The 25,131-nt window shown below is 35.6% G+C and overlaps 1 protein-coding gene across 1 annotated transcript in view; it reads left to right on the forward strand.

Annotated features, from left to right (window-relative positions):
• KLHL15 (kelch like family member 15) overlaps nucleotides 1-25,131 on the forward strand; it is a 61,909-nt gene that overhangs the window by 18,845 nt on the left and 17,933 nt on the right. The window contains exon 3 of the mRNA XM_036744658.1: nucleotides 3,526-4,237. Coding sequence (XP_036600553.1) covers nucleotides 3,533-4,237 — 705 coding nt within the window. The 5' untranslated portion in view covers nucleotides 3,526-3,532. The remainder of the gene's footprint in view (nucleotides 1-3,525; nucleotides 4,238-25,131) is intronic.

Below are 25,131 nucleotides of genomic sequence, written 5' to 3' on the forward strand. Positions count from 1 at the left end.
TAATTACCCTCAGGCTGAGGACCATTTTCAGTAGAATTTGCAAGTATAGTTTGTTTCTTACGAAAATTCGTAAATAATGTATAGACTGTTTATATATCTATATGTATATATGTGTGGTGTATCCCCTGTGATGAACTACATCATCATATTCTCTGATACCTTATTTGTGCATATAATCTTTGTATTATTTCTAAAGTTCTTATTTCATGCATTTTACTTTTAAAGTTTTTCAAATAACCAAGATAAAGCTGCTAGACTAGTTTAAATTTGATTAAGTCATTAAGCCTGTTTTGACAAATATAATATCTGAAATAGACTTATTATTTGATCCTAATGTCTCATGACATTGAAAGTATATTACTTTTGATTACTAAAGAATTAGGAGAGACTGTTGGTTTTTTATTTAATTATTCAATAGCAAAAAAAGAAAATGCTCTCGGACAAAGTGAAATTTAAAAATAGTGTTCATAATGAATTTACAAATTTCGAAGCTATCTCAGAATTAAGATTGTGTGTACAAATGTGTGTTGTGTATACATGTATACATGTGAATATATACACACATGGTGTCCCAAAAGTTTAAGGATTTTGCACTAAGGACTTTGATATACCCTGCATATGCATATGTGTATAAACATCTATATACATGTAATGTGTGCACAATACTGTGTATTTGTAAGCATGTGTGTGTGTGTGTGTATATATATATATATATACACACACACACACACATACATGCATATTTAGACCTCTCATGCCCATTTATGCAGTATAGCAAAATAAAGGGAAAATGTGAATACACATATATGTTAACAATTTGGATTTCCTTGGGGGTTTTTTATTTTTCTTTTAATATTTTGGTGTTCTATAATTCTTCCCAGTGTATGAGAAAATGGAAATTATTTTGTTTCAAATTATAAGAAGATTGAATTACAGAATCACATAGCTGGAAGGAACCTCAGAGGCCATCTAGTACAGGCAATGTTTGACCAAGAATCTCTTCTACAATTTCTCCAACAACTATTGATCCAATCTCTACTTAAAGATCTACAGTGAAGGGGAACCCAGTAAACTCTCTAGGCTACTCAGTGTTACTTTTGGGCAGCTCTAAATATTAGGAAGAGTTTCCTTCCATTGAGCATTTCTGCTACTTTAGGATCATAGATTTAGAGTGGTAAGGGACTTTAGAGGCTGTCTAGTCCAATGACCTTGTTTTATAGATGAGGAAACTGTGACCCAAAGAGGTTAAATGACTTGTCCAAGGAAACACAGTGTCAGAAGCTGAACTTGAACTCAGACCCACAGACTCTAGAGCCAATACTTTCTACACTCTACCATACTATTTTTCTTCTCCCCAACTCTGGAGCCAAGCAGAGTAAGTCTCAGTCTATTTCCATGTGGTAGATTCTTGAAGACCATGATCATCACCCCACAAAAGGGTTCTCTTCTCCAGGCCAAAAATCCATTTGGTCCTTTCACCATTATGATTTCCTCTTTTTGAATGAGCTCTACTTTGCCTTTGTGGTATCCAGAACTGAACACCCCAGGTATTAGAACTAAATATGGCAGAACTATGATCACTTTTATTCTGGACCCTTTAAAAATGTGTTTAAAACTATACCTGTGATTTCATTAGTTAGGGAGTTTGAAAGAAGGAACTTCTTCTGCTAATCTCATCAACTTACAGAATTCTTAGAGAATTACTTTGAGTACTCAAAGGTTATGTGACTTGCCCAGGGTCATGCAATGTGAATATATCAGAGGAGAGACTTGAACTCAGGTCTTTCTTAGTCCAAGGCCAACTCTTTGCTATGCCATGTTGCCTTTCTTAATGCAGTTAGGATAACATGAACTTTTTGGGCTATCATGTTAATATTGTTTACTAATATTGAATAGCTTGTGGTCCACTAAATACCTAACACTTTTTTGTTTTAAAGAATCATTGTCTAAACATGAAATCGACATTTTGAACCCATGTATGGAACTTATCTCTATTGATTTTCATATTACTTGATTCAGCCCTTCCAGATTTAGTATTAGTTATCCTTCCCAGAGTTAGCTGTCTGCAAATTTGACACAAATGCTATCTATGATTTCATCCAAATTGCTGATTAAAAATTTTGGGCATCAGAGTACCAAGTAAAGGGTAGCAGTCCACTAGATACCTCCTTCCAAAATGATGATTCATCAATGAACAAGTTTTGAGACTGGTCACTAAATTGGTTCTCAGTTTACTTAATCATACTATCATCTAGTCTATGTCTTTCCATATTGTCCATTAGGATTTCATTAGTTTTTATTACTTTGCTTCAAAAAAATATACAAAGGTTTTATTTTCTTTTACCTTTTCTAAAAACCGAGGGCTACTAGTTTTCTCTTGTTAATTCAGTAGACATTTAGCAGGGCATTGTGTATTGAGCCTGAGAAATTACCAAATTTGGATAGATATCGTATTCTAACAAAGCTTGCTGTCAAGTATTTATTTCAATTTGACAAATATTTATTTTTGCAAGAATAGTCTAGGCATCAGGCAAGACAGAGACAAAAACGCAACAATCTCTGCCTTCAAGGCCCTTACATTCTACTGGATGGTGCAAAACCCCATAGTGAAGGGTTAGACACTCATCATAATATTCATTATTACGTGAGAGGTGGCAAAAATTCTATGTGAGGTCTTATAGGGAAAAAGTCTTTATTGGTAGAGAATCATGGAAAGCTTCAGGGAGAAGGTGGTATTGAATTGGACTTTAAAAGATAAAGTAGTAGTCAGAAATAGGAGTTGGGGAGGGCATTCCGTGTATGGGGGATGTTTTGGGTATAGAGAATTGTTCTTGTTGGACTGTAACATTGAATAAATGGAAGAGCATAGTATGATATGAGGTAGAGTGAGTCTCAGATTTTGGAGGGTAAATGGCACGTAAAGGAGTTTGAGTTTTACTCAGGAAATAGGGAATAACTGAAAAGTTTTGAGCAGAAGAGTGACCGGAGCACATTTTTGTATGAGGAAGTTTATTTTGGTAGTGGATATGAAGGATGGATTAGAAAAGTAGAAAAGTCGAGGTAGGAAGATCTGTTAGGAGGTTGTAGCCATAGTCCAGGAGGATGATGCCTATGAAATCTGTGTCTCACCAATTTAAAAAATAAACCTTTTTAATACCTAATGTTTGTAAGTCCTCACAAATAGTTGACCCTGAATGATGTGAAATCAGTAGACTATATGCATAACATTAGTATCGGGTGGATCTCCTTTTAACATTACAGTTTTTAAACCTGTTTCTTACTGTTAACAATTTATATATTGTTTGCTATTGATGCATTATTATTTTTTTTTAAAGCTTTGAGGTTGGTAAAACCAAAACAGCGTAACTTGCAAGCAGTATTCTATATTACCTATAAGAGCTTGCATATTAGAAATAAGATGACAGAATTCAGATAATTGTTTAAGTATGTTTAATCTAGAAGAGTTCAGATATCTTCAAAATATTGGAATGATTAATGTTGTTTGTTTTGATTACTTTTTTTCAGGTGATTCATGGCAGGGGACGTGGAAGGGTTTAGTTCCTCCATCCATGACACCAGTGTCTCTGCTGGGTTCAGAGCACTGTATGAGGAGGGATTGCTTCTTGATGTCACACTTGTCATTGAAGATCACCAATTCCAGGCCCATAAAGCACTCCTTGCCACCCAGAGTGACTACTTCAGGATAATGTTCACAGCTGACATGAGGGAGCGAGATCAGGACAAAATTCATTTGAAAGGTCTGACTGCTACAGGCTTCAGCCATGTCCTACAATTCATGTACTATGGAACTATAGAACTGAGTATGAATACTGTTCATGAAATCCTGCAGGCTGCCATGTATGTTCAACTTATAGAAGTGGTGAAGTTCTGCTGCTCTTTTCTGTTAGCCAAAATCTGCTTAGAAAATTGTGCAGAAATTATGAGACTCTTAGATGATTTTGGTGTAAACATCGAGGGAGTCAGGGAGAAGTTGGACTCCTTTCTGCTAGAGAACTTTGTGCCACTAATGTCAAGACCTGACTTCCTGTCCTATCTGAGCTTTGAAAAGCTTATGTCTTATTTGGATAATGACCGCCTGAGCAGGTTCCCAGAGATAGAACTGTACGAGGCTGTTCAGTCTTGGCTGCGGCATGATAGAAGACGCTGGAGACATACCGATACCATCATTCAGAACATCAGGTTTTGTTTGATGACCCCATCCAGTGTTTTTGAGAAGGTTGGTGCATTTGAAAGCAATAGACAGGATTCCTCATTTAGCTAGGGCAGCATGCCTTCCATAGGTGAGAGAGCTGTACCTATCAGAAAGAGGAGAAATTAATTTGGCTAATAATGTGTGAAGGAGATTAATTTTTGAGGTATCTAGTTTTTTGAAGATTTTTTTGGGTGAAAGATAAGCCAGATAGCTTTTATAGCATCTTATTAGGATCTAAGGTTCTTTTTTTTTTTTTCAAAACTTAATTTTAAATAGACTTAATCTAAGTAAGATATAAGGTGTTTTCATATAGAATGCTTCGTATTTTCTTCAGCTTTTCTTTTCACAAAGTGATTTTGAAGTGAACAAAGCTGTGTTTAGTTTTTTATTGTGACACATTGAAATAGTGATTGTTCAGTTGTGTAGAAATTGAAAGCAGACAAACATTTTAGAGTTTTATGTCACAAAGCACAATATTTCATTGATCATTAAGGAAATATGTTAATGACACACACAGTTGTAAGACCATTATTGCTACAGCTAAAAACTAATAAGTATTAGTAGTAATTTTTTATTCATTTTGCCTAGTCATATTGCTTTGTGTTTGTAGTGTGATCAAATTTGACTATTTAATGTATCCTTGTAAATAGAGTAGAGGTTCCTAGTCTCTATTTTGATCAAAATACCCTTTTGCACTTTCAGCCATTTCTATTAACTTAAAAAATAGTCTCTTTTCCTAGATTTTTTTTTTAACTTCTATGTCCTGTGTCTCACCTGTGATTAGTTTTTGCCCACAGGATAGAAAATAATTTTTGAAATTGCCTAATTTAATTGGCTTCTAGTGACATTGTTATCTCTAGGGCTCAGTTTATCTCATCTGTGCTTTCTTTTCTAGATTTATACATACTCAGTCCCTAAATTAAACCTTTCCCCAGCATTTATTCTCAGATATGAAGCTTCTCAAAAGAAATTTATATTACTTGTAAAATCAGGAAAACTATGACTCTGATACATCATGGTATCTGATATTATTCGGGGGGGAAATGAGGTAGTGGGGAGAATGCTGAAGTATAATTAACTAATATAGTCACTTAGAAGAGTTTAAATTGAAGGGGGTCTAATACTTATATGAGATTTGTAAATAGAAGCATCTAAAACTGAAGACTAGACTACATTTCTTAAATAGAATTGCCGATAATCTCAAATAGCCAACCCTTTCTAAAGACCTTTGTCCTTTGCTCTGATTTACTTTTGATTGATATCTTTTAACCTGCTTCTGTGTCTTGACCAAAGTTTTAGGTGTGGGGGTTGGAGATGCTTTTGTTGTCCATGTTAAATGCTAATTCTTTGTGCACCACTAAAACGTATAAAGAAAAAATCACAGCTTCAAACGTGATAGGAAACATTAATAGAGCCAGTCTGGTACATTCCTATCACAAAAACAGTCTTTGCATTTTGACCAGTTGAGAGGCACTGCCAAAAAATATATTGCTAAGGATGGTCTTCTCCTTAAACAAATTTCTTAGCAAGGGCATTGAGACATATTGAAGAACTCATTTAGTGAAGTTGTAGGAAAATTTGCCTAGATGTATTTTTCTGTACATGAGTGAACTAAGATTCTGTAATTTGGAATTGCAAACATTACAATTTTTTTCCTATAGATCATCTCTAGAAACAAAACTTCTAAATAAAACAATAATTTTCATTGAGAGGTAAAAGAATTTGCCCTTAGACTCTTCTTAGATAACTAATTTTTTAGCTCCTTGAAGATAGGGGCCATGTCTTCTTACTTTAAGCCTGAAGTAAACACACCTGAATGCCCATTGTTTCCAAAGCACTGACTAAAACAAATAGACACTCAGGTTCAAATACTGGCTCTCCCATTTCTGATCTGCATGACCTTGGTCATTTGATTTTACCTCCTGGGCTTAAGTTTCCACGTCTTTAAAATGAGGGTATTAGACTAGATGATTTCCAGGGTCCCCTTTTGTTTTGAAATCCTAGTTCCACCACTAGTAGACCTTTCCTTTTAGTTTGCAGTCCAAATTATACTACAAATGAGAACAAGGGGAGTGTTGATTGGTTTGGGGGTTTTGCATTCTTAAAGATTTTGAAAAATGCTGCAGTGATGTAAATTACTTTGGAGCATTTAATCTTGTTATTGTCATGGGAGGACCAAGGGGTTTTATCATGTAGGGTAGATAATGTAAATTTTTAGTAATTTCTGCTAGAGACTCTTGTGCCACCTATTTTAGAGAAGAGAGATTTGGGATAACAATTTTTCTTTCTCTGGTAAAACCTTTTAAAAAATTTAAGTACATTAATAAGTTTTATAACTAGTCTCTGTTTTTTTTTTTTTTTTCGTTCAAAATGGTCTCTCCCCTCTGATCTTGAATCCTGCCATTCAACTTTAAATGAGAATAAAACTGGAATAAAGAGTAAAAGGGTAAAAAAAAGTATTCTCATAGAGAAGTCCAGTATATTGAGACTCTGGAAATTCAGAAAAAAGCTTTTTTCATTGCCTGGAAACATTGAAACCATATGCGTATACATGCAGAGTCAAATTTTCTCTTGTACATTCCTGAGGAATATGAGGGATGTTATATGTGACAGAAAATTATAAAATGAGAGGAATTATTTGCATAATTGCCAGAGCTTCTGCAGAAGTTAACATTTTCCAGAGCAACATCTCTTCTTCAAGATCCTTTTTCTTTCCCAGGAAGATGTGAAATATTTAACTTAATCTCAAAATTTATGGCAGTGTTGGTCATAATGGGAACAGTATCAGTATTAAAGGGGTGTGTCTTCAGCCAAGTTGAGTCCTCACTCACACTGTTAAATTGAATCACACTGCTTATGTGTGTACTTAAAAAAGAGCCCAGTACTCTGCAGTTTATTCTCTCACCATCAGTTTCCATTAGTCCTTTTTAGTTCAGCTAAAAACAGACATCACTGGTTTTTATATTGGGTGTCTGGGATTATCACTACCCCTCGTTGGAAAAAGAAAAGGGCCCTGAGGAAGTGGTCCTAAGCAGGAAACACTGAAAGTGGCATCAAAGACTTTAGTGTAGGGGACTGTGCAAATTAGTAAAAATTCTGATGTTTTTTCAGGAACCTAAGAAATTTGATGGGACTGAAGAGAGGTGGAAAATTTTAAATTGTGAAAATGTAACTGAGGTTTCACTGTAAAATAGAAGAATATTGAAAATAAAGTAAACTTTTAAGTATTCTGGCCCTTTGACATAACTTTTTTTAAAGTACTCTGATTTGAGTTATCTACAACGCATAACATAATTTGGAAGCATTTAATCATGCAAATGATTTTGGATGTGTTTTGCAAGTCAAGTGAATAACTTCTGTAACTGTCACCACATATTGATAAGGCCTGACATTTGTCAATTTGAATTTGGTGATGTGATTATTTAAATAGTCTAACCTTTGCTCTCTATTTAATCTTATACAACTTAGGAACTGAATATGTGCCCATTATGCTTGTTATTTTTGTATGGAATATATCTTTTTAGTAAAATTGTGAAATCCATTAATTAACATGACACAGTAGAGCTTCAGTGCAATGAAATCTTATTAATTTTCACACCTAACATAACTACATCATCAATATAAGGTAAGGGTAAGACATACCAACTAACCTCTTAGAAATTATTAGTATTTACTCAAAATAATAATTTGAAATCTTGTTTACAAGATAAAGGGAAATTTTAATTTTAAATTATTTAAAGATTCTCTTAATGTAAGAAAAAAGCATACCAAAATAACTTTAAATTTAAACCTTTTTTTCACTAATTTGCTAAAATTAGATTACATTTGAACCAGTAAGTTATGTAGTTATGTCCTCGTGTGGGTAAACCTAATGTGTGAAAATTTGAATTTGCAAAAGTTAAATTCAAGAACAATATTTTACGTTAATAATGTATTACAGAATTCCTTTAAATGTCATGCTTGTGAATTGCATTTAAAATATGATGCAATTTGCAGGTCTTAAAGGAATATCTTTAATACACATAGCACCTGTTTCTCTAAGCTTATAAAATAAAGCAAAGCAGAATTTTAAGTTATGTACATGGATTTTGTGTATAACATTTTTTTGGTAGAATTTTAATTTGTTTTTCAGTTTAGGATTTTCATAGGCATAAAAATCCTTTCATTAGTCTTCTAGGACATGTAACTTCATTGATGCTGAAAATAATCTGAATCAGAGTAAACATAGAGTTACTTTAGCAAAGCTTACTAAAATGGAATTTTTAAAAAGTGACTTAAGAAGCAGAAGTTATGATTTTAAGGGAGAAGCTACTTTTTTAGATATTAGAAAATGTTTGGAAGTCATCTTGAAACTAAAAGTATGTAAAGGTCAGAAAGAGTACCAGGAATGTATATCAGCAAGATTTACCAAGAGAGCAAACCTTAAAAAAGTGAAATGTCATTTTCCAAACATTTTCTTCCTTGGAATACTTACTATGTAGCATTAATATAAATTCTTTTGATTGCTGGATTTTGAGTTTGGTTAAACTTAGTTTTTTAATATAGTAAAAACTTCTGGTTGGGTGCCTTGGTTAACTGTGGGATAACCCATTTATCTGTTGACTTAAGTAGAAGAAACCTAGAGGGGAAAATAACAATTTTCCCCAATAACAATAGTTGCTATTAAGTTAGTGCCTTGTAATTCTCAAAGTATTTCCTTCACAGTTTAAGGTAGGTAGTGCAAATACTATTTTCATATTTCAGATGAGGAAACAGACGCAAAAAGGTTAAATGATTTGCTCATGATCACAGCAAACCACACAGATAAAAGGCCCTGAAAATTTCATGTATTGCAAAAAAAAAAAGTTTGATTTTAATTGTACTAGACTGGAGATGTTTCTCTAGTACTAAGGCACTTGGAAAATATTTGTTAAAGCAATTAGATATAAAGACTGTATAAGAAATGCAAGTTTGAAGTTAACCTTTGGTTACTCTAAAATAAACCTAGACTGGAAGCTAAATCAAATTTTTTGCCTTATATCAAAACTTTAGTTCCTGTAGATTCAAAGCACAAAAAGTAGAAAGCTTCAGGAGTTCTTGGGAGATGACAGGTAATTGGGTTAAGTGTACTCTTAATAGGTGAGCCTCTCATGCCCAGTATGAGAAAGATGGCTCTGTACTTTCTCTAAGACCACCTTTCCTCCCCTCTTCCCCTTTCTCCTTTCTCTCCCTCCTTTCTCCTTTTTTACCTCCACCTCTTCCCTGCGTGGCTTCATGTAAAGTCTTTGATAGTGACATCAAGTATTTTTTCTCTTCTCCGGAGCTTTCAAACAGAAATCGAAGGTACCTCTTCAGTTCTACTAGACTCCACCTGTAGACTTTTCATTGTTCACTATGATGCTAGTTGCTTAAGGGCATCAGTTAACTAGGCTGTTATTGTTTTAAGGTCTTCTTAGAGGGTTCACTAAGTTGATGGTATGAACCTGTTCATAAATTCAATCTTATCTGCTCTCTCCACTTGCCTTCCTTCCATTTAGGTCTTCAAAGCAGCTGTGTTCTGAAGAGTTAGGAGAATGAGAGACCTGAAAACAAAGGCAGGGGAAAATTGGTAATTAACTATGAAGCCAGGGGAGAGAAAAACTATCCAAAAAAGGGATTGCTACTCTGACCTGTAAAAGGGGAATAAAGCTTTTTTCAATGAAAGCGGAAAAGAAAGTAAACAGAGAGATAAAGGAAAAATAGCCAAAGGGAAGAGAATGAGACCTAGAAATGAAAAAAAAAAAAAAAGTAAGAAAATACAAAGTTAGGTGAATAACTAAATTGTGGGTTTGTTTTGTTTTATAGTTTTTTAATTGTAAAGAAAATTCCATAAATATCACAGGTAACCATTGCTCAAGAACATCCTGGAGTTGTTTTTTTTTTAAGAGAGACAATTTTACGCTTTTTTAAAATTTTGACTATTTTCTCTCTGCTCTAACATTTGTATATAAATAAAAATTAATTTGCAGTCAAACCTTTATTTAAAGAGCTTTTCAGAGTCAAGTAATTAATTTTTTTTCCACTTGGGGTACAGCAGTAGAAACAGAATTTTAAAAACTACTTCATTAGAAATTAGTTTCTACCATCTAAGCAGTAATGTAATTAAACGGCGAAACAACTTTATTTTTCAGAGTTTCTGTTTTTCAATAGCAATTTTCATGTGTCCCTGCTTCTAGTGTATTTTTGTTTCTAGTAGGACTTACACTTTCCCCGTTGGATTAAAATTAGAATTTTTTAGTATTTGTCTTTACATTATTTTCCCACCTACTTTATTTTTGTAATAGGCAAACGGAATAGAAGATTCACAAAGTTTTCCTGAAGAGTTAACATGGAGAGGTTGTGCCTTACAAAGATGAAAAGATGAAACATAGCTCGTTGTCTAAATTCAGGCCTTCCTGGAGCTTGGAAGGATAAATACTATTTACTCTTTGTTATTTCAGTTCAATCAAAATAGATTGTTGATTAATTTTTTGCTTAGCATGGATTTATGTTTAGTTTTAAACAATTAAGCTGATCACTTGCCCTTGCAATATTCTTTTTACCCTTATTTTCCCTACGAAAATATTTTTGTGTGACAGCAAAATTTTTAAAGCCCCGTTTCTGCTTTTTATGGAGTTTAACCATTAAATGTTATAACCTTCATTTTTGTATTTTTGATATGAGACAAGTTGCTAGGCTTGAAGTAAGAAAGACCTGGATTCAGATGCCACCTTTGACTTTATCCATGTGATCCTGGGCAAGTTATTTAACTTTTACATCCCTTAGGCAATTTCCTAGGACTCTTCTACCAACTCACACACCCAAGAACTCCCAAAGATGAAATCACAGATCTCTTGTGCTTTGCATTCTTTGGATAAATGTAAGCATGGTTTCCATATGAGCAGCAGTCACTGGGCTCCCCAACAAAAGCATTTGGGAGTTTTTCTCTAATTTAGGTTTCATTTAGTTTTAAGTATTTTTATCTGTAGACTCTACTAGTTTTCAAGAAATAATGAGAATTAGCATTACTAATATTCAGGACAGGAAGGAATGCTCATCTTGGAACTATTTTTTAGCCTTGAAAACAGGGAAAACAAAAAAAATTTGATGAATTTAATTTTATAAAATATTTAATTTAATTTATAAAAATGAATGGAAAAACACCAAAGCTTTACTGTCATAGAAGAGTATCTTATACCCGTGTGTGTGTGTGTGTGTGTGTGTGTGTGTGTGTGTGTATAGTAGTAGTAGTAATACTAGTAATAATAGAAGCTAATATTTCTATCTGTGAGGCATTGTGCTGAGCAATTTACAGATATTATCTCATTTGATTCTCTCCACAACCCTGGAAGGTAGGTGCTGTTATTATGCCATTTAACAAATGAGGAAACTAAGGCAAACAAAGGTCAAGTAACTTGCCCAGGGTCAGATGGCTAGTAGTTGTCTGCAGCTGGATTTCATTCAGTTCTTCCTGACTCTAGCCCTGTGCTCTATCTATTGTACCATCTCTATATTTGTACATATACGCACACATTTTCTATGCATGCGTGTGTGTGTATACATTTTTCTATACATAAACATATATAACAAATCATGGACCTGAAAAGTGAACTGAAAGTGGTTGTCTAAAATATTTATTGACTGACAGCTTAACTTAGCACACTGTTGTGTATGATACAGCTGTGCCTGTCTAAGAGAACTTTATAATAATTTATTCAAAAACTATTTGTATACTTTGGGTAAAGAAACCTGGTAGATGAAGTGTTGGATACAAAATGAATGACATTGTCACTATCCATAAAGAATGAAGTGAACAAAAAACTATCTACTGCATTGTAATGTGGTTATATTGGTACTTCAATGGAGGTATAAAGGAAGTAATAGGAGTTCATAAAAGGAAAGCAGTAACTTGTGCCAGAAGATTCCAGAAGGTTTTGTAAGAAAAATAGCATTTATGCTTGACCTCCAAGAACGAGCAAGATTTCAGCAAGTATTGATCGGCATTTTGGACAAGAAGAACAGTAATAGCAAAGTCTTTTCAGGGGTAGGAAACGGCAGAGCATATTTAGGGACTGGAATAGTAGGGAAAGGTGGGGAACAAGGACCAAGAAGTTTAGGGCTTTGAATGTTCTCCGTGGTCAAGAATTTGGACAGTATTTGGTAGGTAATGGTGAGCTGTTGAAGGTTTTTGGAGAGGAGTCATGTGATAAGAATTATATTCTAAAATCAAATTTTCTGGTCTTAGGACCTCTTCATCCTCTTAAAAATTATTGAGTACCTTGAAGAGTTTTTGTTTGTGGGTCATATTTATCAATATTTACTGTATTATAAATTTAAACTGTTGAAAAAAATTTTTATGTATTCACTTGAAAACATAAATCCATTGCATGTTAACACAGATAATTTTTTTAATGACAAAAGAAACCTGTTTTCCAAAACAAACAAAAAAATTAATGAAGAGTGGCATTGTTTTTACAATTCTTGCAAATCTCTTTAATGTCTGGCTTTATAGAAGAGAGCTGGACTCCCTTATCTGCTTCTTCATTCTGTTGCTATATGTTGGTCTAATTGAAATATGTATTAAGAAAATCTGGCCTCATACAGATATGTAATTGGAAAAGGGAGGAATACTTTAGTAGACAAATGATGGCAAATCAGTCAAAATTGTTTTGACCTTTATGGCTCCCTGAAAGGGTCTCAGTCTACCCAAGGGGGCTAAGGATCACACTTAGAGAATAGCTGCCCTGCACTGTCTTGTGACAGTATATAGAATATATTTAGGAAGAAAAATGGAAATCAGGGAAAATTAAGAGGTCTGTATATGGAGTCTAAGGGAAGGAGGTAGTGACAGTTTCAGCTAGAGTAGTGTAATGGTGAGAACCAAAAAGAAGAATTAGATTCCACAGATATTGTGAAGGTATGATTGATAGGTCTTAGGCATTAATTTAGTTTGAACTTTTAAGATTGCCATAAATTTTGGGTGACATTCTTAGTTTTACCATAAATATTTACTACAGATTTTCCTTAAATCAGTTTTCATATTATGACAATAGTATTTTCTGTTAAAAATAAAAGCTTAAAATGTACAAAATATTTTAATACTTCATTTGAACCCTACAATAACCCTGTGAACTAGGAAGGGCATATCTGCTTATTCCCATTTACATAAGGAGGAAACTGAGGCTTAGCATTTTAATGGTAGAGCTGGAATTGTATTAAAGTCTTCTGATTTAATTTACATATCTTTTATTTAAAGGAAAATACACTTGCTATTCTTTTTGTGCAGCTGGGCAGTTAAGCCTTTTCTGTGTGCTGGGCCCTGTGCTAAGCTTTGGGGTTACAAAGGTAAAAACCATCCCTCAGGATTCCCTCAGGAGCATACATTGGAATGAGAGAGACAACCTGTAAATTATTGTACATAATATATAGAGTAGATAGAAGATAATTTTAGAGGGGAAGGTATTAGCAGCTGGAGGGACCAGGAAAGGCCTGCAGAACATAGGACTTGAGCAGAATCTTGAGAGGAATGTGAGCCTCTCAGTCCTGGGATATAGCCAATAGAAGCTGATTGTCAGGAGATGGGGTGTCTTGTTCAGGGACCATTAAAGAAGCTAGTGTCACTGGGCTGTAGAGTACATGGAGGCAAGGAGAGGATAAGAAGTCTGGGGAAGTAGGTGAAGGAAAGCCAAAGAGTTTGATGTTTTATCCTAAAGGAGAAACAGGCAATTGGGTGGCATAGTGGATACAGTACTGGACTTGGAGGTAAGAAGACCTCAGATTGAATCCTGCTTCAGATGCTTAACTGGCTTGGGGACCCGAGGCGAGTAACTTAACCTTTCCTAGCCTCAGTTTTGGTATCTGTAAAATGGCGATCAAGTAAGATAATATGTGTAGAGGGCTTTGCAAACCTTCAAATAAACTTGAGGGAGGGGAGAACAACCAGAAGTTTATTGCAGTAGTCCAGGAGGGAGGTGATAGGACCTGCACCAGAGATGCCTCTAGGTGAGTGGAGCTGAGCAGAAATATACACACAGGACTTGGCAACAAATTATGTGTATGGGATGTGTTGGAGTCAAGTGTCCAGTTCTGACATTGAGATTGCAGAGGATGGGGGTACCCTGAACTGTAATTGGGAAGTTGCTAAGGTTTGGACATGTGAAATTTGAGATGTCTACAGGAAATTTAATATATCTTGTATAATACATTCTAGTTTAGAGAGTTTGATTCTTAGAACAATAATTTCATGAAGTAGATAGGATCATCATCCTCTTTTTATACATATAGAAGCTGAGAGTCACTGAAGTTAAATGACTTACCTACAGTCACATGGTATGTAACAGAGCAATTTAAAACTCCGTTTTTCTCAGACCTATATTCTTCATGTAGCTTTGACTTGAATTTAAGAGAGATTTTTGTTTCTATTTCTTTTTTTTAATAAGATTTTTTTATTTTTAGTTTACAACACTCAGTTCCTCATGACTTTGAGTTCCAGATTTTCTCTCCCCCATCCCCAGCCCCCCAACGGCATGGAATCCTAGATACCTTCTTTTTTTTTTCTTTTCTTTTAATTAAGATTTTATTCTTAGTTTACGACACTCAGTTCCACATGATTTTGAGTTCCAGATTTTCTTGCGCCTCCCACCCCCCCCAAGACAGCATGGAATCCGATATATCTTCTACATATAACTTCGCATTGAACTTATTTACACAATAGTCAAGTTATAAAGAAGAATTATGACCAGTGCAATGAATCATGAAAAAGAAGAATTTGTTTCTATTTCTAAAGAGACACTATAAACTGTGGGAACCCAGATTAGAATTAATACATTCAATAAAACAACCAAAATAGCACTGATTGTATATTTAAAATTTAAAGTGGTTCTCAAGAAGCTGGGGGAAATCGTCATGGTCTTCCATAGCCAGGAAAGTGAGGACTCTTTAAAAGCTAATTGCTGGGATGAGGGCTTTATGACTTTTCAGATTATGTTCTGGGGCCCTTCTCCACTTCTTTCCAAGAGAATGCAAGCTTATATTTGCATTTTGAGTTTTAAAGGGAAGGGAGAAGGACAAAGACTAAGCTAATGATGTGATTTACTACAATTTACTACAATTATCATTGAGAAAGGTGAGGGAGGTTGATAACTGGGATCAACTAGAGTTTGTACGATTTCTACAGGAAGTGGCCATTTATTTAGCTTTATCTCCCATGTAAACCCCCTGTTCTAGTCCTAGTCTAGTCTCATCACAGTCCTCCAACTCCTTGTTGTTTTTTAGCATTTATATCTTTGCTCATGCTATGTCATACCTAGAGTTTTTGTATCCCTTAGAATAATCTATTTCTCCTCTTAATCTCCCCACCCCCTTTTAACTAGGCCATATTCTACCTCCTCAGTGAAATCCTTCCTAGTGACCCTAAGCTACAAGGATCTCTCATTTCTCTGAACTCCAGTAGTATTTCATTTCTGTACCACTCATTTGACAGTTGTTATTTATTTATGTTCATTCAGAAATCTTTGAGCACTGGATTTGAAGTAAAAGGACCCGGAACTCTTGACTTTCTTAGCACCAGTTTGACTTTATGCAACACAGTTAATCTTTTTAAATCTGTTTCCTCATTTACAAAATGAGGGGATTGGTATAGATGACCTCTAACAACCCTTCTAGTACTAAGTCAGGAATCTTAGATGCTTTTCTTAAGACCAAACCTGTCTGTTTAGAGCCATTTAATTTAAAGAGATGTTGCTACAGAACTTTTCGCATTAATGGTGATGTGGGTTACCGTCACACATTAACCAAACAGTAGTTATTAAGTAGATATAATGTTAGACCCGTAACCATATCTCTTAGCACTTAAGTTACAATTTTTCCTACTCTCAATACAAATAACCACGACAAAAACTTCTGTGTGTCCTAAAAAAGTATAATTCTTTCATCTTCTACAGAGATTTAGTGAGTGGAACATTAGAAGCAGTGATAATTGAGAATCTCAGGCATTTTCTATATAGAGAGGGCACATTTAGGTTTCTAGTTGTCTTTTCCAAAGGATTCTTCTTTCCTTTTTAAAAAAAGTGTAGAGCCATGATAATGATGATGTACATGTTATTCTGGACGTATAAAATGGACCTTCAAACTGTAAACACATCAAGAAGCGTCAATTGCCAGAAGCCTTTGTTGACTGGCATTGAGGAATTGTAAGACAGTTTTACAGCTGTACTATTTTCATAATTAGATGAATATAAGAATGGTAATGAATAGTAAATTAAGATGATTTAATGGTATTCATAACACATTTGCATTGTCCTGTTTTAGATTTGTACTTCCTAGTAGACAAATACTATTCATGATAATCTGATAGTCCCATGGTAATTTAAGATTTACAGAGTACTTTGCATAATCTCATTTGATAGAACCTCAGTGAGGTCCCTGTTTTACAGGTGAGGAAGTGAAGATCCAGGCAGGGCAAGTGGCTTGTCTGAGGCCACACTTAAAGGCCTGCTTTAGTCAAACCATCCTGAGTGGGCATACTTTAAATTTTGAATAGCACCTAGTGAAGTATCTTGTACACAGTAACTGTTCAAACATTTAACACGAAGATTAGGATTTCTGCTATTATCCAGGGTATGGACAATTCACCTGCTTTTTACTTTTATATATTGTGGTGTCTATTTGCTTTCATTCTCATCACAGTTGAATTTTGAACTAAACTAAATTAAATAAATGTGCCATATGTCATGCGCTTTCCTGGTCATTGTGACCATTTTCATTGATTTTTTAAAAATATATATCATCTGGAGAGACTTGACGTTAGTCTTTTTGAAAAATTGTCAACTGTTTTGATCATTAGGATTTAAAGAATTGACTGGCATTCAATATATTTGAATCCTATTGAACTGAAAGAATATAGAGATTATTACCTTTTTTCCATAACCAATTCCTCATGACAAAGGTTATAGTCATATAAATATAATGATTTTCAAAAGTATTTTCAAATTCACAATATGACCATACATGAACTAGGATTTGACCTTATTAATTTCAGTAAAGATGAAACTTTATTCAGCAAATGCTTATTGAGCACCTACTAAATAAAAAGTAATACTCGAAGTCCTATAAAAGATACAGAAAGGCAGTCTCTACCCTTAAAGTTCTTGCAACTTAGTAGGGTAAATAACACATGTGCACAAATATAATAGCATAAAATGAGCAACATTTGTGTGCGACAGTGTTTTATGTGAGTTCAGAGGAAATACTAATGTTTCATAGAGAAGATGATATTTTAGCTGGGCCTTAAAGGATAGATTGGATTTCAGTAGTTTGGGGGTGGGTAGCGGAGTAGAAGCATTTTTAAGTAGAAAGCATGCATAAAAGCATCAAGTGGAATAGACTGCCTTGGAGGATTGTGGGTTTTCCTTCACTTAGAGGACTTCAAGCAGAAACTAGATAATTGTTAGGTATGTTTTAGTGATGATTCCTTTTGGTTATAGCTTGGACTTGGATGGCTGCTGAGGATCCTTCCAATTTTAAAAATTCTCTGATTCCGTGAATAGAAAAAAAAGAATGGACAGGACTTGGTAAATGATTGGACATGAATGAAGGAGAAGTCAGTCAAAAATGGCCACAAAGGTTTGAACAAGGTTGACTGGGAAAAAATGCTGGTTATGTTAAGTTAGGAGGAAGAGGCCTGAGAAAAGGAGTATTACATTTGTTGATTGAGAAGTTTTTAATAGGTGACCTTCTTTCTTTTTCCTTTTTTTTTTTTTGAGGGAGGGTCACACAGCTAGTAAGGGTCTGAGACTGGATTTGAACTCAGGTTCTCCTAACTCCAGAGCTGGTTGCTCTTTATCTACTGGGCCACCTAGCAGCCCAATAGGTGATTTTCAGGAAAGTTGTTTCACTAGTTTGGTAGAGATACAAGCCAGATCGTACACTTTTAAAGAGTTAGGAGATCCTAAATGTGGTTAAAACCAAGTAATATTCCCCAAAATGAAATTTATTATAGGCTATCAGGAAACAGCTAGTTACTGGTAGGGGACTCATTTCTGAATGAACTCTTTGATCACAACACCATTGATTTAAGAGGGCAGAGATCAGTATCATATTAGAAGAAAAATGAGAAGATGTAGGGTGTAACTCCAACTCGACTTGTTGACACTGAAAAATGGAAACTTGATCAAGAACATCTCCATAGATTATCAGTATTTCCTTTAAAAGTTTAACCAATGTAAATTAGTTGCCATGATGAAGAGACCATGAGAGCCTTTAAATCACCTTCACTGTTATTCGTTTCAGTCGATGTCTGACTCTTCATGCCCCATTTGGGGTTTTCTTAGCAAAGATACTGAGAATAGTTTGCCATTTCCTTCTCTAGCTCAATTTATAGATGAGGCAAACAGGGTTAAGTGACTTGCTCAGGGCTGCACAGTATCTGAGGCTAGATTTGAACTGAGGAAGATGAATCTTTTTGATTCCATACCCGGCACTCTATCCACTGTGCTGGATTTAAAGGCAGCACCTACCTGCCTTTAAACCACCTTAACTAACAAAATGTGCCCTCCTTGTCAAGCAAAGAGACATGGTAGCCAAGGGCAGTACCATTTTAGAATGTATATGTTTGTAAAATCTTAATGAAGGAGGAGAGTGCAAGACTATGTATGAGTCATATTGCCTCAAACTAGTGAGAAATGCTAGAAGAAAAAAAAACAAGTTTATAGAAAGTTTAGCATGAGACTCAATTGAGCCATAATATCTTAAAACATTTAAGGATGAAATGAGGATAACAGAACAAAGTTAGGAAATACATGACATTTCTATAAACTTTTTTCTTCATCGGTGACAGTGGAGCCACCACATTTGGATTTTAACATGCAGTTTCCAGTGTGCAACATTAGGAAGTAGAAATAAGAAAACACATAGGAGTAGCAGTAGACCAATTACACACCGAGAGTTGTGCTGAAAGTAAAACAATTTTGAGAGTGTTGAGGGATCATTTTATAAGATATCTGAGAAATAAGAGCTTACCAAAGTCTTAGAAAAAATCATGTACCTTATTACTAAGGATGGGTAACCTAGAAAATATCAATAACTACCACTCCATGTTCCTGCTTTCCTCATTTTGCAAAGCCTTTGAGAATAATCTTTATACATATGGAGGGTGTCCTTGATGAAAGTTTGAGCACGGAACAGTCACACTTTTGCTAATTATATTTAGTAGACTACTTTAATAGACAAAAAATGCAGAAAAAATTACACTGTTCATCTTCTTTGACGACTTTAAAAATACATTTAATTTAGAAAAGCAGAATGCTTCCTTATATTCTCTTCCAGCAGCATTTTCCATGCATATGTAAAAATCATCTAAGATTTCCTAACATGTAATAAGAAAGAAAATTTTGTTCAGCTTTCTGATTATTAATATTAAAGTACAAAATGAACAGGCTTAGAGGAAATTGGAAAGACCTCAAGCGGAGCTAGGTGAACAACTTACACAATGATAACAGAGAAAGACAACTTTTAAAACTGCAGTCATAAATCACAAGTCCAGAGGACTAAAGATGAATCATTCCACTTACCTCCTGCTAGACAGATGATGGTCTTATTAAATCCAGAATGAGACATGTATATTTCTTGTGAAGGTTTTCTTTTCTTCTAATTGTTCCATGGCAGTGGGAGGCAGAGATAATAAAAGCTTGTAAAAATAAAAAAAAAAGTTTCAAAAATAAAGTACAAACACTTTGCCAAACAGCTTTGCTACTCTTATAGGAGATGCCTAATGCAGAGTGAAAATTGAAGAATGTGGTTTCCTGCAGATGGAGAGGCCCTTTAAATCAGAGGTGCCAAACATAGGAATGAGATTAAAATGTAATTGGGAAATATTTCGAGATAGGAGAAATTAGAATCTTGGGCAGTATCAGAAGTAGTTGAAGTTGGAGGCTACAGCTGAGTGACTAGTAAACTGGGACTCCCAGTAAAGTTAGTATACTGGATATGAGACAGATAAAGGGAAAAGATGGTGTTTTTTTCAGAGAAGCGTTACTAAATTGAGATGTGTCCTAAAATGTATGCTAATAATTTTCCTTTTTTTTTATGCCTTGTGGGAATATAGTCATATAATACATTGTAGTTCAAGTGGACTTTTCAGGCTCTTCTCTTTCTAAGACCACAGAGGTCACCTTGCCTTCATTGCTAGCCCTTGATTTGACCCCAGCACTTTACACACTCTCTGTCCCCTTGCTCATCTCCCATTCTTTCAGGTATGCCTCTGTGTTGTAATATAGTTGCACAAAAACACATCGATTCACTTACAGGCAAGGTGTTGCCAGGTTCTACCTGCAATATCCCCGTCTACCTTTTCAACTCTTACTGCTACCAGAATTCCACCTTCACTTCTGTCTCTTTTTGTACATTTCGAAAGAAGTCTCTTACTGGTCTCTTTGCTGTTACTCTAGTGCTGTTGGTATCCCTACCTGCTGCATTTATTCATTTTTGCATTTATGTTCTGGGTTGTTGAAGAAACGAATAATCTCTTCAATTATGGTTCTTTCTAAAAATGTTTCAAACATCTCTTCATTATTTAACATCTGCCTTTTTCATGTATAGTTAAGCTCAGATTTGCAGGGTATAGTTACCCTGGACTGAATCCTGAGCTTCGTTGCCCTTCAAAACATGTCATTCCTTTCCCTGCTATTTTCCTGGTGAGTACAGAATAGTTTTGCATTATTTGAATTTTCCTTTGTATTTGAAAGTATTTCTCCTGATTGCTTATAGGACTTGTTTCTAAATTGAATTGTTAAATTAAACCACTATGTATCTTGAAGTTTGCAACTTTGGGTTCTTTTTTTCTGGAGGTGATCTGTGAATTCTTTCAAATGGAATTTTATTTTCTACATGGTGGCCATCTCCAGGCATCCTGATCTATGTCTTGCCACTGGACCCAGTTGGCTGTGGAGGAGAAAGTGAGGCTGGTGACTTTGCACAGCCCTCCCTCACTTAAATCCAATTCACTTGCAAGTCATTCTGATGTCATCGTGGATGGATCTATACTTAATAAACATTAGAGTCAGTACTTGAACCCAGGTTTCCTGACTTTAAATCCAGCACTCTGCACAGCTAAGGTATCTTCATTCTTCTTTCCACCTACTTGTCCTACAGAGGAAGCATTAATGTGTAGTGACTATCCAAGGAAAAACGGAAATGGCCCTAAATATCCACACACTACCTAATCCACCTTTAACTAAATATTAGCTATATGTTTCTTTTTTAAAATTAAATTTTTTTCAATTTACAAAAATCTTATTTTCTCTCCCTCCTACCTTTTCTCCTTCCCTCACCCTTGAAAGAATAAAGACTAGAAAAAGCAGAATCATTGTAACAAATATGCATAGTCAAGCAAAACAAATTCCTGAATAACCAGGTCCAAAACCACTTATTTAAGTCTCGTTTGTCAGTATGAGTCCATGTTACCTTTTTGTTAGAAATTAGGTATGGTACTTTATCACCAGTTCTCTGTAGTCATGGTTAATCATTGCATTGATCAAAGTTCCTTTGTCCTTCAAGGAGGTTTGTCTTTGTAATGCCATATTGTATGAAATTTTCTTCTGGTTCTGCTCACTTTACTCTTTACCCATTCATATAAATATTTTCAGATTTCTCTGAGATAATTCCTTTCATCTTTTCTTAGGGCATAATAGTATTTAATTGCATTCATATACCATTGTTCAACCATTCACCAATTAATGGACGCCCCCTTGCATTCTAGTTCTTTGTCACCACAGAAAGAACTGCTGGAAATATTTGGTACATATGCGTATTTTTCTTCTTTGATTTTTCTGGGCATATATAACATAACACAGTATAGTACAGTATAGGTTGTGTTCATCTTTCGTTTTCGAAGAGGACCATGACATCAAGAAAGTGATGACATAACTTGCAGTTGACTTTGATTTGAGTGAGGGAGCGCTGTGCAAGGTCACCAGCCTCACTTTCTCCTCCAGAACCACCTAGGTCCAGTGGCCTGACATTCATCAGGATGACTGGAGATGGCCCAGAATGCTATCTGTCTTTCTGTCTGTCTGTCTATTATAATAGAGTGTAGTAGAGGTATTGCCGGGTCAAAGTGTATGCATGGTTAAATAATTTTTTGTACATAGTTCTGGATTGCTTTGCAGAATGGCCATAGAGCTACCAGCACAGCATGAATCTGTCTTTTCCCATGATTCTTCCAACATTTGTCATTTTTTTTTTGTCACTGCCAGTCTGATGGGTGTGAACTGGAACCACAAACACTTTAATTTTCATTTGCTAATAGGTGGCTTGGGTTTCTGCCTCTTCACATCTTTCCACTATTAATTCAAAATGGCTCTTATTCCTAAAAATTTGTTTCAGTTCTATATATATTTGGAAATGAGACTTTTATCAGAGAAACTCACTGCATAATTTTCCCCCACCCCCATCTAACTGTTTTCCTTCTAATCTTATTTATATTGGAATTGTCTGTGCAAAAACTTTTTCCTATTATATTTGCCTCCCTCTTATTCTCTTACACCTTTTCTTGTGATCACCACCAATACTCTATTCTTTTTTTTTTTTTGGAGGGGGGAAGGCAGGGCAATTGGGGTTAAGTGACTTGCCCAAGGTCACACAGCTAGTAAGTGTGTCAAGTGTCTGAGGCTGGATTTGAACTCAGGCCCTCCTGACTCCAGGGCCAGTGCTCTACTCACTCTGCCACCTAGCTGCCCACCAATACTCTATTCTTGATGCATTAACTTTCAGTTTCTTGCCTCTCTTCTCTTCCCCTCACCCAGACCCCAAAGACAGATCCTTGTCCTTTCTTCCTTTTTAAACCCGTCTTCAAAATCTTACCTCTGAGCGTTAGGTTTGTTTTGCTTATGACTAATGCCCTTTTATTCTCCTTTTCCCTCACTATCTTCCCTCTTGTTTCTTTCAGCACATAACACAATGCCTGGCACATAGTAGTTGCTTAATAAATGCTTGTTGACTGATTTCATCCCTGTTAAGTTGAATGTGTTTCTACACCAAACTCTGTGTGTGTGCCTGTGTGTGTGCGTGTGTGTGTGTGTGTGTTTGTGTGTGTGTGTGTGTGTGTGTGTGTATTCTGCTTTGACTATTTCAGATGAGTGTGAGGTTCAAATGATTATTGGCCTCCCTACCACCCCTTCCTTGTTTGTTTTAGATTTCTGTTAGTCAATAAAGATTTATTAGGTACCTATTTTGTGTTACTGTGCTAAGTACTACAGGTACAAAGAAAGGTAAAGGACAGTCCCTGCTCTCAAGAACTCACAAGCTAATGGAACAAGGAGAAAGGCTGCTTTCTGAGACAGTGGTGAAGGAGGAGATAGTGGTAGAAGGCATCTGGGTAACAAAATAAGGGGGAAGGTAGAAGAGGGAGCTCTCAGCAAATGGCCTTAACTTTTTCAGTAAAATATGAGTAGGATAGTGAGTTAACTAGGGAGATATAGAAGAATTGCCTTGCAGTAGCAAGGGACCAATTGAGGTTGTATAACACTGGACTCAATTAGACCAGTTTTATGATTTTTTTTTCTAGTTTCAATCAGCAACCTTTGTGTAGGAGCAAAAGCACTGGATGGTGGGTGTGATCCAAGGATGAGGCTTAACATGATAAGATGAGCAGGACAATAAAGGGGGCAAGAGGACAGTGTGGAGTTGACCTGGTTCACCAAATGGTCAAGATGGGGAAATAGTAATAGTATTTATATAAATGCTATCGCGCTTTAACGTTTGCAAAGCATTGTGTCTGTGTGTATGTATATGTATATATCTGTATATGTATATATATCTATATCTGTATATCTCTTATCTACATAGCAACCCTAGGAGGTAGATACTTTTATTACCCCCATTTTGCAGATGAGAAAATTGAGGCTGAAAAAAGATGAAGGGACTTACCCAGAGTCCCACAACTAATTAATGTATGAGGCTGTATTTGAACTCGGGTCTTCCTGACTCCAAGTCTTCCTGCATTCAATCCACTAGTGCAGGAGTCATGTCCTGGGAGATAATTGAGGGTTTGAAGGTTGTGGTATGGATAAAGAACAGGATTTAGGGTTGTAAGGGGGAGAGAGAAAGGTGGAATGACAATAGATTGATATCAATTAAGGGAATTTCAGAATTTGTGAACTTGAAAGGGAAACATTTGTAGGTGATCTCAAGATCTAGGGTATGACCATCTAGGTGTGTGGCTGAGGTGGGGTGGCGGAATTGGTCACGTGAAATGAGTAAATTGAAGAATTTTGAGGTTATGATGTTTGAGCGAGTATCAGTAGAGTTGCTGAAGTCCTCTAGTTATGAAGGCAGAGCTTGGGAAGAAAGACTTGAGCCAGGCACTGAATTCATTGAGAAAAGAAGGAGAGTGTCAGACAACAGCTACTAGAATTTTGATTGGGTGGTTGATATGGATTAAGTGAGTTGTAAAAGGTGGAGAGGTTAGGGAGGCAGAGGGAGAAACTGCAAGTGTTAATGGGGAGCAAGGACTATTCCAACTCTCCTTCCTGGACAAGTGAGTTGAGGGGAATGAATAAAAGTGCTGGAAGGGGCAGCCAAGGAATCTGTGTTATGATCAGGAGGTAGCCAGAAGATGGATGGAGTGGCAAAGGAAGAGATTTTAGAGGAAAGCAAGTTTTTTACCTATGAAACAACCATTCCAGAGAGCAGAGTGGAAGACAAGGGGTAGTTTCAGAATGAGATTGGGGTGGGGGGTGGGTGCAGCGGAAGGGTGCTTCCTAAAAATGGGAATAAGGAAATAATTTTTGTGTCCCCTAATTATGGGAGATAAATCCCCCCATCCTAACTTTTATTTTTCCCTTCCTTTCTTTTGAATATATGTATATTTTTTCTCAACAATAGTGTGCCTTCTCTCCCTCTTACCTGACTGCCTGCCCCCAATT

The sequence above is a fragment of the Trichosurus vulpecula genome, chromosome 2, assembly GCF_011100635.1.
Source record: "Trichosurus vulpecula isolate mTriVul1 chromosome 2, mTriVul1.pri, whole genome shotgun sequence".
NCBI lineage: Eukaryota > Metazoa > Chordata > Mammalia > Diprotodontia > Phalangeridae > Trichosurus > Trichosurus vulpecula.